The sequence below is a fragment of the Psammomys obesus genome, unplaced genomic scaffold (assembly GCF_907164565.1).
Source record: "Psammomys obesus unplaced genomic scaffold, mPsaObe1.curated_primary_1811, whole genome shotgun sequence".
NCBI lineage: Eukaryota > Metazoa > Chordata > Mammalia > Rodentia > Muridae > Psammomys > Psammomys obesus.
In genome coordinates, this window is record NW_026594083.1 from 7,679,940 (window position 1) to 7,698,121 (window position 18,182).

At 36.9% G+C, this 18,182-nt stretch overlaps 1 protein-coding gene across 3 annotated transcripts in view; it reads right to left on the reverse strand.

Annotated features, from left to right (window-relative positions):
* The window catches only part of Tmprss15 (transmembrane serine protease 15), a 121,058-nt gene that overhangs the window by 88,753 nt on the left and 14,123 nt on the right, over positions 1–18,182 (reverse strand). For 2 of the 3 annotated variants that reach the window (XM_055617822.1, XM_055617821.1), the window contains exons 1-3: positions 16,300–16,376; positions 8,180–8,215; positions 2,548–2,679 (exon numbers count right to left, since the gene is read on the reverse strand). In XM_055617822.1, coding sequence (XP_055473797.1) covers positions 2,548–2,679; positions 8,180–8,215; positions 16,300–16,342 — 211 coding nt within the window. In that variant the 5' untranslated portion in view covers positions 16,343–16,376. Of the gene's footprint in view, positions 1–2,547; positions 2,680–8,179; positions 8,216–16,299; positions 16,377–18,182 lie in introns of those variants that run through there. The other variant, XM_055617823.1, reaches the window with a different exon arrangement.

An 18,182-nucleotide genomic window follows, 5' to 3' on the forward strand; every position in this document is an offset into this window, starting at 1 on the left:
TTCTCTACATAGGTCAGCTAAAATGTAAAATTTCTTGCTGATGCAATTCTAATCAGAAGAGAAACACAATTTAAAGAAATCTTATTTTAGCTATCGTCAGCTATAAGTTGTACAAACCTAAATAACCAAAGACTAAATACAGAAACTCAGTACGGAAGCAGTCATTAATATGACTCTATTAATAACACAAACTAGATTCAGAGCTCACAGCTGGGGTAAGATCAATAAATAAGCGAGAGATCAAAGGTCAACGTCTTACAGAGAAAATTCTTAAACCAGCTTATGAATTTTTCTCTGAGTATGGATTGGTGCAGAGGGGCTTTGAGACGGTGCTTGCTGATAAGCATTGGGGTTGGTGCTAAAGGGATGTCTGGGGCTCAGAGCCTCACTCCTCTCACTAATTAAAATGAATAAGACCACCTGTGCCCTGAAACACTTGCTACCAGAAGATAGTTGATTTGATTGATTTTTCTGCTATCTTGTTTAAAAAATGATTTGAAGCTATCTTTCAGAAATAAAAACAATGCTAGCTTTCTAATACAATATAAAAGAATGGATATAATAAACACACAAAAACCTGAGTCCCTTGAAAGGTTGATGATGTTAAGGTTTAGTAAATATAAAGCCACTCTAATACTGAATAAAAAAGAATCAAGCACGTTGTCATGTGTTTAAAACAAAGGTAGACATTTAATTTACGTACTGAGCCTCATCTTGTAACTTGGGAAAATAATTTATTACGTTAAAACTTATTTGAGGGTAATTTATCATCCTTATAGTATTAGTCTTATGATTACTTTTTGATATAAATGGTTATCAACTTATTTTGAAAAATGATTAACTCAATGAGGTTAGGGCCAAACAAACTTAACTGATTTGCCTAATGTTGTTATATAATTTTCTACTTTTTAAAGTTGTTGATCAGTGCTACACAGTTCTAAAACTATAATGTCTAACTTTCACATGGATTATTGTTTTGAAACAGAAGTCAGCATCATCAGTTTTTCTTCTTGGTGGCATGCTTTGCTTATATTCTAATGGAAAGGGTTTGAAAAATGCCCTCCCAAACCCCACTATATCAACATTACCATCCTTCTCTTTGAATAACATAGTTATATAAAATGATTAAAAAATATTCCATAAACATGCATATTTTCCACTACATGACAACTGTATTTCAAAGTTCAACTTTGTGAATTTGAATTTATCCAAGAACATTTGAATTGGGATTACTCAATAGAAAAATTTTACGTTTAGGTGGTTTTTTGAGTTGTTGCTGGGAAACAGACATAGGGTCTGTCTTATGAAGCACGGACCTAGTAGATAGGTAATTTCTCTAACCTAGCTCTTTATTCAAATCTTCATCTTTAACTAGTGTCAACGAATATAAGAACACAGTAGTAACAACCAAGGAAATTGCAGACCTAAAACCCTCCCAGAATTAACAGTGTCCACCATCAACTTTAAAAGGTCATAGAGTGTACCAGTAGTACACAGCTGGACTGCAACCTCAGCACTCAGGAGCCTTTGGCAGGAGCATCATAATAGTGAACTCGAGGTCAGACCCTCTCTCAAAAAGGAAGAAACAAGGAAAAAGGAAAAAGGTAGATTCTGGATCACTCCTAAAAACAGGCTTACCTCAGACTTCTCATTAAGTTTTCAAAAATTACTTATAGGTTAGGCTTAAGTTAATGGTATTTTTTATTGCTTGCAATCTGAATTTACACTTCCAGGATATTAGGTGGCATACGAAAATAACGCTATTTGATCTGATTTTTTTTTCTGGAAAGCTTTTTAAAATGAAACCAAAGCGGGATGAAATATAAATCAAAGAGACTCCATTTAGATTATCCAGATGAACGTTTGGTGTTGTGCACGTGCTAGTTGTGTTCACTAATAGTGCAATTAAAATGAGAACAACCAGAACAGATAACAGAACATCAGTTTGTTTGTTTTTCCAGAACATTAAGGTTTACTCGTGACTGTTTGTACTTCTTATAGAACTGTAAGAGGCAAAGAAAAGAAATGAGGAACAGTGATAATGCTCACTGATTCGATGCCCTGAAGTAAGGGTAAAGGGAATGATATACCACGGTGGTGAAAAATCCTGAAATAGAATTATACTAGTACTTCTTTTTCCTAAGATCAGGGTAGTTTAAAGCAAAGGTGAGATGAAAAACAGTGACATTCCCTCCCTACCTAAACGATGTGTGACTGGTCACAGCATTCTTTATTGTGTTCTCAGCATTCTTTACAGTGTTCTCAAATGGATTATCAAATTAAGTTTAAAAATAGCGTAATTTTTAGATTTGGCATTAAGTTATGCATATGGTTATTGTAATCAGTCAGTTTTGTCTATTTTCAGATATCTGTGTGTGCATGCATGTGTGTACATATAAATGTATATGTGCGTGCATGTGCTTATGCAGTGTGTGCACGGATGTATTTCGTGTGTGTGTGTGTGTGTGTGTGTGTGTGTGTGTGTGTGTGTGTGTGGTCGTGGTGGAAAAAGGATGAAGACTAGTAAAAGCAGGTGGGTGGTCTTACCACATAGTCCAGTATCTTCATCTGAACCATCCGGACAGTTTGCTTCTCCATCACAGAACAAATCAGTTGCTACACAGTTCCAAGTATTAGCACAGGGCCGTGAACCCGGCTGGCACTCTACTGGGTTATTGCCTTAAAAAGCAGATTCAAATTGTAAGCTTTTGAACAGTAACTTTCTGAATGGTTGTCTATAAACAATGGCTGAATATTGCTTGTGTGTTTTTCATCACTCTTGCTTCATAATAGATTGATGAAAAGAAATAAACATTTATTTTGTTTAATGAATCAATCATTCCTAAAATTCAAAGCATTCTGAATGTTACAAAATAAATATTTTTCAACATTCACACCCCTCCAGAGTGCTAGAACATACTCTGTCTGCCCCAGAGCTTCCACTCTGTAGCTCTCAATTTGTTCATCCTTCAGTTGCCCTGCTTCCATGGATACGGTATAGGAACATGCCAAGACACACAAAATTCTAGAAGTTTACTTTGAAATGTTAAGTGTGATCCTCAGAAAAAGACATATTCTTACATGCCTATATGATAATAGGTATTTTGTTTTCAGAACAGTATAGAAATTTGAATATTTTTGTTTGTAATTAGAGTATCAATGATGCTTTAAGGGTTCTTGAAACATTTAACTTCCTAACATTTGTTTTGCTATTGTTCCTAACTTTTAAAAATGTTTTTACTTTTTATTTGTGCTTTGAAAATATCATATATGTATATAATATATTTGATCATTTGTACCACTAATTCCCCTCCGGCTTATCCCTGAATCCCCCAACATGTCTTCTTCCCAACTCAAAATATTTTTCTCTTCTACTAGTGAGTTCTGTTAGCGCTGATAGTATGTGCAAGGAGTAGCCAAATCCACTGGCATTCTTACCATGAAAGAAAACACTGTACTGCCATCTGCTGGAGCATAAAACTATAAAAAATGAATTCTGCAATTTCTTATGCTCTATAGAATCAATAGGAAAAATCAAATATTTGTATCAATGTATACACCAAGCTAAATCTTGCTTGAGGACATTTATAGACAGGGTTGGTGGCTATGTATACAACTAAATTAGACTTTTAAAAACCGGTTCTGATTAAAACAAAAATAAACCATTGGGAAACTAATGAAAAAGTTAAAGTAAAAATTAACATAAAGATCAGAGCTATTTTCAAATGATGGAATTCTCTTATGTAATAAAATTAAAATAGAAATATATTTATTAAATATAAATGCACATTATACCTAAAATATAAGAGCTATTTATCAAGCAAGTCATTTCATTGCTGTGTCCCAACTCACAATGACATAATATTTGATAGTATGTCATAAACACTTGGGTAAATAAGCAGGTGAAAAAAGTATTTACTTCCACCTCTGCGTTATTTTACCAGAGGCCCATAAGGTTCTATGTACTCAGTGCTTGGAAGACCACATTTGGGATCACAGTTAGGAAGAGAAGTGACTTTTGGCGATCCTGATGCTGGCTGTGGATCTTTGCTTCCTGAATCTCTATGTGTATCTCTATTATCTGTTGACACTCGAAAGCTTCTGTGACAGGAGATGTGCTCGGGACCCTTTGGTTTTTGTGCTGAGTGGTTCTATGTCAGCTTTACTCAGTCTGGAGTCATTTGAAAGAATAATGTCCTCAAAATACTGGTCTATGAACAAGCCTGCAGTACATTCTATTAATCAGTGATTGTTGTTGAGAGGGCCCAGCCCATTGTGGGTGGTGCCATGCCTGGGTAAGTGGTATATAAGACATCAGGATGAGAAGCTCTTGGGGATTAAGCCAGCAAGCAGCACTTCTCCATGGCTTCTGTATCAGTTCCTGCTTCCCACTTCCTGCTCTGCTGGGAGCTGACTTCAGTGATAAATGTCCGTGATAGACTATGATGTGGAACTGTAAGCTGAAATGCACCATTTTCTTTCCCAAGTTGCTTTAGGTAGTGCTGTTTTATCATACCAATAGGAATTCCTACTGAGGCAATTCCTTTAGTGATCATTAATTCATGCTTTTATGGCTACTTATATCATGGAATTCTACAGGGTGGAGACATAAGGTGAAAGTAGAAAAAGAATGTGGCACATCACAGCCTCTGTTCTCACAGATCTTGATGTGAGGAAATAGTTCACTAATCATTTTCATATTTTTTTTTAGACAGGGTCTCTGGATAAGGCTGTTCTCAAACCCTTTATGTAGCTAAATGTGACCTTGACATTTTGATTATATTGCTTCCATTTCCAGAATGTCGAGTTTGTAGGTGTATACCACCACACAGGTATGAAGGTGTATACCACACACATAGGTATGAAGCTGTGAAAAGTAACGACACAGGGCTGAGAAGGAGGTAACGGCTCTACCAGCTGAGCTGCATGCTAATTATTTTTCGTGAGTTGTTGAGAGCGCGGTGAATGTACTGGGGATTAAGCAGACATTAAAACCATCTTCTTAAGATAATCCATATTTCTATTGGATTCTGAAGAATTCCTAGAAGTAATTGAAATAGACGAGTGTGGTATATACGCGATGGCATGACAGGATGACACTATAAGACACACAGACATGTCTAATTTATCTAGATGTGATGATTCCAGGACCATGCCATGGAAGAATGAAGAAGACTTAGAAGTATGAAAATAGCCTTTTCTCAAATGAAGACCACAATATTCTTGTTAATGGATAAAATCCCTGGCTTGAGAAATTCAGTCAGGGCAAAATTCTCCCTAGATTCACTTGGCCCACCAACATGTCCTTTATAAAGAAAAAGAAAAAGAAAAACAGCTCATTACTTTCCCTCTTCAATCCCCAAATTCTACCACATAGTAGAATAGGGGCAAGATATTGCATTCTGTGTGAAACAGAGAAATCCCATAGTATTGAAACGTCTGTGTTTCTGAAATCATTGCCTGCACAGTCAGCAACAAAGAACTAGAACACGCTACAGTGTAGGAAGCCTTCAAGCATATGAGCAGTGCCCCGAAGAGCCCCTCTAGGCACACTGCAGCAGCCAAGAAATCAATGTGTGTAAAGCTATTGTAGCCCCTGTCGCTCTCCTCTAGTGCTCCAAATTGGTTAGTAAAACTTTAGAGTAATTGGCAGCAAAGGCAGCTGCACAAAAGAACATAATCCACATGGACTTTTTACCTGTTATCATATAAAAATTCTCTTTGGCAGAATTTATTATAGTACTAATGCCTGGTATATGATGCATGTGTTTGTTGATTTTTCTCAAATTCTATCTTCAAGGCATATAAAATTGAGAATAAACTTAACATCCCTGAAAGACATATTCATAATAAATTACTGCTCAGAAAGTGCAGTTTTCAAGTTTAATTGCCTTGTTCCTCTCAATAAATCTATAGTGTCTTGCTGCATGAGAGGAATAAATGTGAGGTATGATTCAGGGTTCATGTGCTACATGAACTTAATGCAATCGAGAATATTGTATATCACTACCTAGTTACCTTACAATAATTGCTTGTATATAATTAAGACAATTCAATGCAAAGAAATAGTTGGATAAAATATTTTGTTGATGCATAAGTTACCAGGTTTAAATGAACACCACCAATTTAAAATCATGTTTAAAATACAGTATTAAAAAAAATCTCTCCTCTATAACAATAAGCAGTTGCTGTTTTTATTATTACTATTATTTTGATGAAAGTCAGTAGGAAAATTGACCTAATTAATTTTGGTTCCATCCTCCACTGTGTGGATTGCTTTGCTGTCCACAGTGGAATGGTATCTGAATATTTTCTCTTTTTATTCTTAGTCTACTTTTTAGTAACAAAAAATATCTAGGCACCATCTCAGTCATTTATTTCAATATTTATATTCTTTGTAATGTTTATAAAGTACTAAGATAATATATAGATTTCTAACTATCTAAGGAGTAGTTGGTAGAGTTTGGTCAATGAGTAAATCAGACAATATCATATCAAGAATGAAAAATGTTATATAAAATTTTTATGTAATGTTAAAAATTGTAAACTAGAGCTTTGGGCATGCTTGATAAGTTCAGTACCTTTGAAAAACATCTCCACATTTTATATTAGTTTTTCATTCTTATCTTAAATATCACTTGCTTATGTTCAAAAAGAAAGATGAGCCCAAGTGTCTATTGTCTATTGACTGTATCCTTTTAATTTAAATCATGGAAAGGTTCATAAGGGTATTTTACTTTGTTTTCTGTTCTGTCTTTCCCGACATTCTTTTTCCCACAGAAGGCACTGGCATTCACTAAACTGTGTTTCACAATACTATAAGTTTATGACATTTTGTATAGTGCTCAATTTTACCTGCAGTTTTAGGCATCTACTGGGGTCTTAGAATTTTTGAACAACTGGGAGAGAAGAATTGGAGATTGAGTTTCTGACATTGCTGATTTTACTTAAATGTTGGGGAACACTTGGGTCATTTCATTTACCTTGAAGATTAAGTCAAGGCCAAAGGCAAATCTGGTCATTGTGACCACCAAAGTCTGAGCTGAACAAGGATGACACAAAAAGATATGCCAAATTTAACAACAACAACAACAACAACAAAAACCCTCAAGCCCTCAACCCTATGCCAAAAAATAAATAAATAATAAATAAATAAATAAAATAAAAACTGCAGAAAATTGAGAGTGGAAAAGTGATCCTCCCCAGAGAAATGAACACTAATTTGTCGCTGAATGCCAAATGGTAAGTTCTGAAAACACACGTAACGTTATATGTACTCAAGTAACATTATATGTACTCAACAAGTTATATTTTGAAATATGTGTGTGAGTTTGTGCATCTATATGAAAAAAACATATGCATTCAATAACAGTGAAAAAGATTCATCAAATACAAGGAGGGTAGAAAGATGTACAAGGGGGGTGGAGGGAGAAAAGGGAAGGGATACATGTTGAAATTAAATTATAATCTCAAAAAATAAACAGGAAAAGCACAATGAGAAAATAACTAGGATTCTAGAGAAAACGGCACTTGAAGGATGGATATGAGGAGGGCAATAGAGCTCAGAGTAAAGACGCTTGTTCTCAGTCTGATGGTTTGAATGTGATCACTGGGACCCACATATGGAATGAGAGAACTGACTCCCACAAGTTGTCCTCTGACATCCTCATGCAGCCCATGACACATGTGCCATTCTATCTATGGAATTAATAAAACAATACTTATAAAAATAGCAGCCTACGAACTACCTTATGGTACACTTTTCCTGAAAACAGTTGACCAAGTGTATCCAGCAGTACCTCATTACTGGTGACAACAGTACCACATTAACAGAACAACCCTGTGGAAGTTGTATGCAGAGAACGCAGTCAAGAGAAGGTAATTTAGTGTCTGATCACACTGTAAGCCTTTCCAGAATAGGCTTCAGTCCCAGTGACTACATCCTTATCAAATGGTCATAACCATAGTTTTAAAAATCAGAGTGCAAGAGTAAAGCCAGACAATGCAGGTCCTAGCCCCCAATATACAACCATGCTGGTGAAATTTTATGCTTCAGCTATAAACTATTAAGTCCATTTCGTTTTTTTTTAACTTTAGAGAGTATTATTAAACTGCTAAGGCATCAGATAATTTCCAGATAATAGCAAAAACTTGTATATATATTGTTAGTAAGACTTACTTGAAGTCACCATAGAAGTGCTGATTATTAATTTATCTGAAAAAATAAGTAAAATGAAGATGATTTATACATTTAAGTGAATACTAGCTATTCATTATATGTTTGCCCTGTATAATATTTTACCTTGTTGTAAATTATTAGTACATGATACTGATTATGTATTATTTTATTCAAACCTAGAGATATAGATTTATGTTATTTTATTTTTTACAGCTATTATTAGTTGATAAACAGTTGTGCATATTTATAGCAATCAATGTGACTCTGTAAGAACTGACCTGAAGTTATTGCCGCAAAATTACTGTTGAGAAGTTACACAAAGGTGCTAGAAGAAAGCAGAGTTGATTTGATACTCCTGGGTTATAATATAAGTTTGGGCTGGAGGTGTGGCTCAGCTGTTAAAGGCTAGGATCACAATCAAAATTATAATACAAGTTTATTGTCAATCACAGATACAGTGTGAATCGCTTTTCATCTGTCATCTGTGTTGTTTTTCTTTTTGCATTTTTAGCACATATGTAGAAAGGCTATTAATAGCCAATGTAAGTTGTAGTGGACTGCAAAGATAAGTGATATTAAAATAATTATCACATATATTAATAAAGGGTTATGTGAACTATTTAATGTTTCATCCAATGGGGGCTGGAGAGATGATGACTCAGTAGTTAAGCATGTGTCACTCTTGCAGAGACCTTGATCTCCTTCCCAGCAGCCACACAGTGGTCTCCAACCATCTATAACTCTACTTCCCAAGGATAGAGCACTCTCTTCTGACCTTCATGGCCATTGGACGTGCAGGTAGTATGCACACAGATAAGAAGGCAAAACATTCACTCCTTAAATAAATAAAATAAGGGGGACAAGATGGTGGTGCCAGGAAAACACTGTGTCTGAGGAGCAGGACAACATTTTCCATACAGCAACCAAGAGACTAAATTCTGGTCCCTAAAACAACAGCAATCGTGTTTCCCAGGTGAGAGGAAACCCCTATGGCATGGAATCAGTCCGATCCACGCTCAGGTCACCCAGCCAGAACCCGGAAGAGATTCAGGGTTGCACAGGCACTAGGTCTCCAGACCAGAGCCACAGGTCTGTGTGTCCTGATCACCTTTCCAGGCTGAACGGTGGGCACAAAGAACACCAGAGACTATGAGTTCCAGTCATGAGAAAACCCCACAGGGAAGGAAGGAAATGGTACTGACTTGGGTCATCCAGTCTTTTCCCTGGAAAAAGTCTCACAGACCAGTGGGTACAAGCCAACATCACTGAACTGGGCACCAGCCGCAAGCACAGATAGCTGCTGTGCACCCAGCTCTCCAGTGCAGACAGAGCTGTGTGCCCCAGGGCACCAGAGACTGGGAGTCACTGTTGGGAGAAATCCTCACAGGGAACGAAGCAAAGAGGATGGACTTAGGCCACCCAGTATATCCCTGGAAAATGTCCCGCAGACCAGCCCAACCCAGGAACCTGCTGTGCACCAGATAGCCTGCTGTTACCAGGAGAGCGGTACTCATGTGCCAAACTCAGACTTACAGAAGCCGGGAATCCCCAAGATCAACCCCCAGATACTGTTCCAAGGGGCAACCAATTATCCCTAACAAAACTGACAAAACCATGGGATACACAGGTTACAGCAGCAGATCACTAAATTTACAGCAAGAAACCCAGAAGCAGGGCAGATGATTCAGGACTTCTCTGGGTGAGAGGAGAGCCCTCTCAATTAACAAGGACCACAGTTACCACTCAGGTCTCTATGCCTGAGGTGAGCAGCAGCAACTCCTGAAAAACACTGGCCATCCAGTGACTATACCCAAAAAGCTGAGAAGGCTTCCTTCAGGAAAAACCATCTTCCTGCCAAGGGGATTCTTTCCACCACAGGATTCCAGGAAACACCAGAAACTAACTCTAAACACCTAAGATAGCCCAATGGGGAGAAGCCAGCTTAAAAGCTCAACCAACAAAAGACAGAGCAATATGGCAACTCCAAAACCCAGTTATCCAGGGTCAAGTAGCCCTGGACACCCCAGCATAATTGAAATTCAAAAAGATGACCTAACATCTGTGCTCATGAAGAGGATAACAGAGGAAACAAATAAAATATGTGAAGACCTAGAGGAAGATAAAAACAAACAGATTATGGCCATCCTGAATGAAATACAGGAAGTTGCAGCCAAACAGTTTGTGGTCTTTAGAGAGTAAATGCTTAAGTCCTAAAAGAAATAAAAGAAACAAAGGATTGTTCAAACAAACAGCTGAAGGAATTGAAGGAAAAACAGGAAAATACAGTCAGACAGGTGAAGGAAATAAACAAAACAGCTCAAGATCTGAAGATAGAATTGGAAAAATTAAAGAAAACACAAATGGAGGAAATTCTGGAGAGAAAGAACATAGGGAAGAAACCAGGAACTACAGAGGTTAGCATAACCAATAAACTGCAAGAGATGGAAGAAAGAATCTCAGGTGTGGAAGATACAATGGAAGAAATAGATGTATCTGTCAAAGAAAATGTTAAATCTAAAAAATTCGTGACACAGACCATCCAAGAAATTCAAGACAACATAAAAAGACAAAACCTAAGAATAATAGGAATAGAGGAAAAAGAAGATTCCCTGCTCCAAGGCCCAGAAAATATTTTCAACAAAATCATTGAAAAAAACTTCCTCAACTTAAAGGAGAGGCCAATAAGAATGTAAGAGGCCTACAGAACACCCAATAAATTAGACCAGAAAAGAAAATCCTCCCGCTGCATAATAATCAAAACAGTAAGTATACAGAACAAAGAAAAAATACTAAAAGCTGCAAGGGAAAAAGACCAAGTAGCATATAATGGCAAACCCATTAGAATCACACCTGACTTCTCAACAGAGACTATGAAAGCCAAAAGGGCCTGGATAGATATCATGCAGACAGACCCTAAGAGAATCTAAAAGAACACAGATGTCAGCCCAGGCTACTATACCCAGCAAAACTCTCAGTCCTCATAGAGAGAGGAAACAAGATATTCCATGACAAAAACAAATTTCAAGAATACCTACACAGAAATCCAATGTTACAGAAGACACTAGCATGGAAAATACAACCCAAGAAAACTATCTACTTTCAAGAAAACACAGAAAATAATTAACCTCACTACAGTAAAGCAAAAAGCAACCAAGCACACAACCTTATGACCACAACCAACATCAAAATCAAAGGATCTAACAGCGACTGGTCATTAATCTCTCTCAACATCAATGGACTCAACTCTCCAATAAAAAGACATAGACAAACAGAATGGATGTGTAAACAAAACCCAGTAATCTGTTGAATACAAGAAACACACCTAGGTCACAAAGATAGACATTACCTGAGGGTAAAGCATTGGAAGATGGTTTTCCAATCAAATGGACCCAAGAAACAAGCAGGAGTAGCCATTCTAATATCTGATAAAATAGACTTTCAACCAAAATTAATAAAAAGAGATGAGGAAGGACACTTCATAATCATCAAGGGAAAATTCCACCAGGAAGACATCACAATCCTGAACATCTATGCCCCAAATAAAAGGGCACCCACATTTGTAAAAGAAACATCGATAAAATTTAAACCACATATAGATCCCCACACATTAATAGTGGGAGACTTCAACACCCCTCTCTCAACAAAGGACAGGTCAACAAAACAAAAATAAACAAAGAAACAGTATCTCTAACAGATGCTACGAAACAAATGGACCTAACAGACATCAACAAAAACCTTACACCCAAACAAAAAGAAAAATTACCTTCTTCTCAGCACCTCATGGAACCTTCTCCAAAATAGACCATAAGGTTGGTCACAAAGAAAGATTCAACAGACACAAGAAGACTAAAATAATCCCTTATATCCTATCTGATCACCATGTACTAAAGCTGGACCTCAACAACAGAAACAGCAAAAAGCCTAAACACACATGGAAACTGAACAACTTGCTACTAAATGACATCTGGGTCAGGGAAGAAAAAAAGAAAGGAATTAAAGTCTTCCTAGAATTCAATGAAAATGAAGACACAACATACCCAAACTTGTGGGACACCATGAAGGCAGTGCTAAGAGCAAAGTTCATAGCTCTGAGTGGCTTCAAGAAGAAATTCAAAACATATCATCCAAGCAACTTAATGGCTTACCTAAAAGCCATAGGGGGAAAAAAAACATAATAAAACAGACAAACAAACAAACAAACAAACAAAAAACAGACACACTGAAAAGGATAGTGGAAATAACAAAACTCAGGGCTGAAATCAATAAATTAGAAACAAATAAAACACTGCAAAGAATCAATGAAACCAAGAGCTGGTTCTTTGAGAAAATCAACAAGATTGACAAACCCTTAGACAAACTAATTAAAGGCAGAGAGACACTATCCAATTAACAAAATCAGAAATGAAAAGGTGGACATAACAATAGACTCTGAGGAAATCCAAACAATCATTAACACATATTTCAAAAGTCTATATGACATAAAATTTAAAAATCTAAATGAAATGGACAGTTTTCTTGATCTATTCGACTTACCAAAGCTGAGTCAGGACCAGGTAAATCAACTAAATAGTCCTATATCCCCCAAGGAAATAGACGCTGTCATTGAAAGCTTCCCATCCAAAAAAAAAAGCCCAAAACCAGATGGTTTCAACGCAGAATTCTACCAGAGCTTCAAAGAAGAGCTAACTCTGGATCTCTTCAAACTATTTCACAAAATAGAAACAGAAGGAACATTACCAAACTCATTCTATGAAGCCACAATCACCTTGGTACCTAAACCTCACAAAGACTCAACAAAGAAAGAGAATTTCAGGCCAATCTCCCTTTTGAACATTGATGCAAAAATACTCAACAAAATACTTGCAAACCAAATACAAGATCACATCAAAGATATTATCCACTATGACCAAGTAGGCATCATCCCAGGTATGTAGGGGTGGTTCAATATACGGAAATCCATAAATGTGATCCACCATGTTAACAAACTGAAAGAAAAAAAACACATGATAATCTCCCTAGATGTTGAAAAAGCATTTGACAAAAATCCAACATCCATTCATATTTAAAGTATTGGCGAGATCAGGGATACAAGGCATGTATCTAAACATAGTAAAGGCAATATACAGCAAGCCTACAGCCAACATCAAACTGAACGTAGAGAAACTTAAAGAAATCCCACTGAAATCAGGGACAAGACAAGGCTGCCCACTCTTTCCATAGTTCAACATAGTTCTGGAAATCCTTGCTAGAGAAATAAGACAGTTGAATGAGATCAAGAGGATACAAATTAGAAAGGAAGAAGTCAAATTATCACTATTTGCAGATGATATGATAGTATACCTGAGTGACCCCAAAAACTCTACCAGGGAACTCCTACAGCTGATAAACACCTTCAGCTAAGTGGCTAGATACAAAATTAACTAAAAAAAAAAAATCAGTAGCCCTCCTATATACAAAAGGCAAAAAGGCTGAGAAAGAAATTAGGGAAACAACACCCTTCACAATAGCCACAAATGACATAAAGTACCTTGGTCTAACCCTAAGCAAGCAAGTCAAAGACTTTTATGAAAAAAAAAAAATTCAAGTCTCTGAAGAAAGAATTAGAAGAAGATATGAGAAGATGAAAAGATCTCCCATGCTCATGGCGTGGCAGGATTAACATAGTAAAAATGGCCATCTTACCAAAAGCAATCTACAGATTCAATGCAATTCCCATCAAATTACCAACACAATTATTTACAGACCAGGAAATAAAAATTCTTAACTTCATATGGAATAAAAAGAAAGCCAGAATTGCTAAAACAATCCTCTACAATAAAAGATCTTCTGGAGGTATCTCCATCCCTGATCTTAAGCTGTACTATAGAGCAAGAGTTATGAAAACTGTATGGTACTGGCATAGAAACAGAATTGTGGCTCAATGTAGCCGAACAGAAGACCCAGAACTAAACCCACACACTTATGGACACCTGATTTTTGACAAAGATGCCAAAACCATACAATGTAAAAAAAGATAGCATCTTCAACAAATGGTGCTGGTCCAACTGGATGTCTACATGTAGAAAAATGCAAATAGACCCCTACTTATCACCCTGCACAAAACTAAAGTCCAAGTGGATCAAAGACCTCAACATAAAACCAGACACATTAAATCGGTTAGAAGAAAAGGTGGGGAATACCCTAGAACTCATTGGTACAGCAGACAACTTCCTGAACAGAAGACCAACAGCACAGGCTCTAAGAGCAACAGTCAATAAATGGGACCACATTAAACTGAAAAGCTTCTGTAAAGCAAAGGACACCATCATCAAAACAAAATGATTGCCTACAGATTGGGAAAGAATCTTCACCAACCCTTTATTTGACAGAGGGCTAATATCCAGCATATATAAAGAACTAAAGAAGCTGAAACACAGCAAACCAAGTAATCCACTTAAAAAATGGGGAACAGAGCTAAACAGAGAACTCTCTGTAGAAGAATATCAAATGGCAGAGAAACATTTAAAAGAAATGCTTAACATTATTAGCCATTAGGGAAATGCAAATCAAAATGACCCTGAGATTTCACCTTACACCCATCAGAATGGATAAGATGAAAAACTCAAGTAATAATACATTCTGGAGAGGTTGTGGAGAAAAGGGAACCCTCCTCCACTGCTGGTATGAATGTAAACTTGTACAACCACTCTGGAAAGCAATATGGCACTTTCTCAGACAACTAGGAATAGCGCTTCCTCAAGATCCAGCCATATCACTCCTAGGCATATATCCAAAAGAGGCTCAAGTGCACAATAAGGACATTTGCTCAACCATGTTTGTAGCGGCTTTATTTGTAATAGCCAGAAACTAGAAACAGAACAGATACCCCTCAACTGAATAATGGATACAGAAACTGTGGTACATCTACACAATTGAGTATTACTCTGCAATGAAAAATAAGGAAATCATGAAATCTTCAGGTAAATGGTAGGACCTGGAGCGGATCATCCTGCGTGAGCTTTCACAGAAGCAGAAAGACATACATGGTATATACTCACTCATATAGACATATAACATAGGATAAACCTACTAAAATCTGTACATATAAAGAAACTAATCGAGAGAGGACCCTGACTAAAATGCTTAATCCCCATCCTGAAAGGCAAAGAAGGTGGACATCAGAAGAAGAAGAAAACAGGAAACAACCTAGGAACCTGCCACAGAGGGCTTCTGAAAGGCTCTGCCCTGTAGACTATCAAAGCAGATGCTGAGCCTGATGGCCAACTGTTGGGCAGAGTGCATGGAATTTTATGTAAGAAGTGGGAAACAATAAGAGCTGGAGAGGACAGGAACCCCACAAGGAGAGCAACAGAACCAGAAAATTTGAACACAGGGATCTTCCTAGAGACTCATACTCCAACCAAGTACCAGGCATGGAAATAACCTAGAACCCCTGCATAGATGTAGCCCATGATAGTTTAGTGTTCAAGTGGGTTACATAGTAATGGGAAGAAGGACTGCCTCTGACATAATCTGTTTGGCCTGTTCTTTGATCACCTCCTCCTAAGTGGGGAGCAGCCTTACCAGGCCACAGAAGATGACAATGCAGCTACTCTTGATGAGATCTGATAGACTAAGATCAGAAGGAAGGATTGGAGGACCTCCCCTATCAGTGGACTTGGGGAGGGGCATGCGTGAAGAAGGGGGAAGGAGGGTGGAACCGGGAGGGGAAGATGGAGGGTTTATGGGGGGATGCAAAGTGAATAAAGTACAATTAATAAAATAAAATAAAATTTAAAAAAATAAACAACGTTCATCTAAAATATAACATTTCATATAATTTTAGCTTATTATGAATTAATAATGTATATTGACTCAGAAGTGCCCTTTGTATCTAAATCTAAAGATAAATCTTTTATATTCTTAAAAGTTGTTTTATAGCTCTTAATTAGTTGCAGAATAATTGTGCATACCTATGGGGTTCAATGTGAGGTGACCATTGTGCTATTAAGTATTGACTCAACTTAATGTTACAGTGAGAACCCAAGATGCTTTAAGAAAGTAAAACTGATTTGATAACTGGCTTTATAATAGGAAGAAAAACATTGGAATTTTTTGAATATTTGTCAAAGGGCACCTACTTTTGAGTCCTTTTCTGGCCTGGTCTCGTGTTATCATATTCATTATCTGGCTGTGATGCGGTAAGTTTCCAGAAACTGAATAATCTGTTTGCATAATTTACAAAAACGATTTGCTTTGTCTTGTATTAATTCAAGAAAGTACCTATTTTTTCATATTATAGTTATACAGAATGACCTGTATTTACTACCAGATCTTGCCTTTCCTAAAACCAGAAATTTTCACTAACTTATTGGAATGATGTCAATATCAAAACAATGGTACACATAATAATATTTAGTAGAAATTAAGTACTATATCAGTATGAAGTACTTGTTATAGAAAAGCTTCTGTAAAGCAAAGAACCCAGTCAATAGAACAAACTGAAAGCCTAAAGAATGTGCACTTATGCGCGCGCGCGCACACACACACACACACACACACACACACACACTCACATAATAAAATCATGAGTAAAAAAATAGTATTATTAATGCTGTCCAGAAGTTGTCATAGAACTGCTGGTTGCTAGCTTATCTGCAAAGATAAGTGAGATTAAAATGATTTTTATATATTTTAGACTGGTTATTTTATATATATCTTGTGTGTATTTCATCCAAGAAAGCTTCAGCTTATTCAACTTAATATTTTTATATGCTCTATGTTCTTTGTACATGGTGAGTATAAGGCTTAATCTTTTATGGTTTAGGTTAATGTTTTACAGTTACTTTAGTTGAAGATAATTTTGCATATGTATGGGATAAATCTGTGTGTTTTTTAAAGATTTCTTTATTTATGTTATGTAGATGAGTATTCTATCTGCATGCATGCACACCAGCATGGCAGAAGAGAGCATTAGATCCCAGTATACATGGTTTGAACCACCATGTGGTTGCTTGAAATTGAACTTAGGACCTCTGGAAGAGCAGACAGTGCTCTTAACTGCTGAGCCATCTCTCCAGCTCAAATATGATGTTTCTGATACATATCTACAAAGTAAGATAATTAAATTAATGAACTAATGGACAAATATATTAGCTCAAGTACTTATTACTCATTGATTTTCAAAATATAAAAATGTAAGTTTTAGACCTTTACCTATGTTTTTTTTTTCTTTTCTAAATAAAGGTGTTATTTAATGGCCACTAGGTAAACATTAGAATTTACTAATCATATGCCTATGACCTAAAAGGTTCTAAGTTGGGTACACGTAGTGGTCATGGTTAGATTATGAGATGAGAAAGCAAGAAGGAACTTTTTGTTTTCCCACATTGATGCAACCTTTGTGACCCTGGGCATGTCATTTTCCTTGATTAAAATATTTACTTGTTTTTTTTTAATTTTTTTTATTGATTACAGTTTATTCACCTTGTAACCCTGATGTATCACCTTCCCTTATCCCTTCCCAATCCCACCCTTTCTCCTTCAGCTTCTCCTATGTCCCTCTCCAAGTCCACTGATAGGGGTGGTCCTCCTCCCCTTCTCTCTGACCCTAGCCTATCAGGTCTCATCAGGACTGGCTACTTTGATTTCCTTTGTGGCCTGGCAAGGTTGCTCTCTTCTCGGAGCGAAGTGATCGAAGAGACAGCCACTGAGTTTATGTCAGAGATAGTCCATGTTTACACTACTAGGGAGCCCACTTGGACACTGAGCTCCACGGGCTACATCTGTGAAGGGGTTTTAGGTTATCTCCATGCATGGTCCTTTGTTGGAGTATCAGTCTCAGAAAAGACCCCTGTGCCCAGATTTTTTGGTTCTATTGCTCTCCTTGTGGAGCTCCTGTACCTCCAGGTCTTTCTAGCTCTTCCTTCTTTCATAAGATTCCCTACACTTTGTCCAAAGGTTGGCTATGAGTCTCAGCATCTGCTTTGATACCCTGCTGAGTAGTCTTTTATGAGCCCTCTGT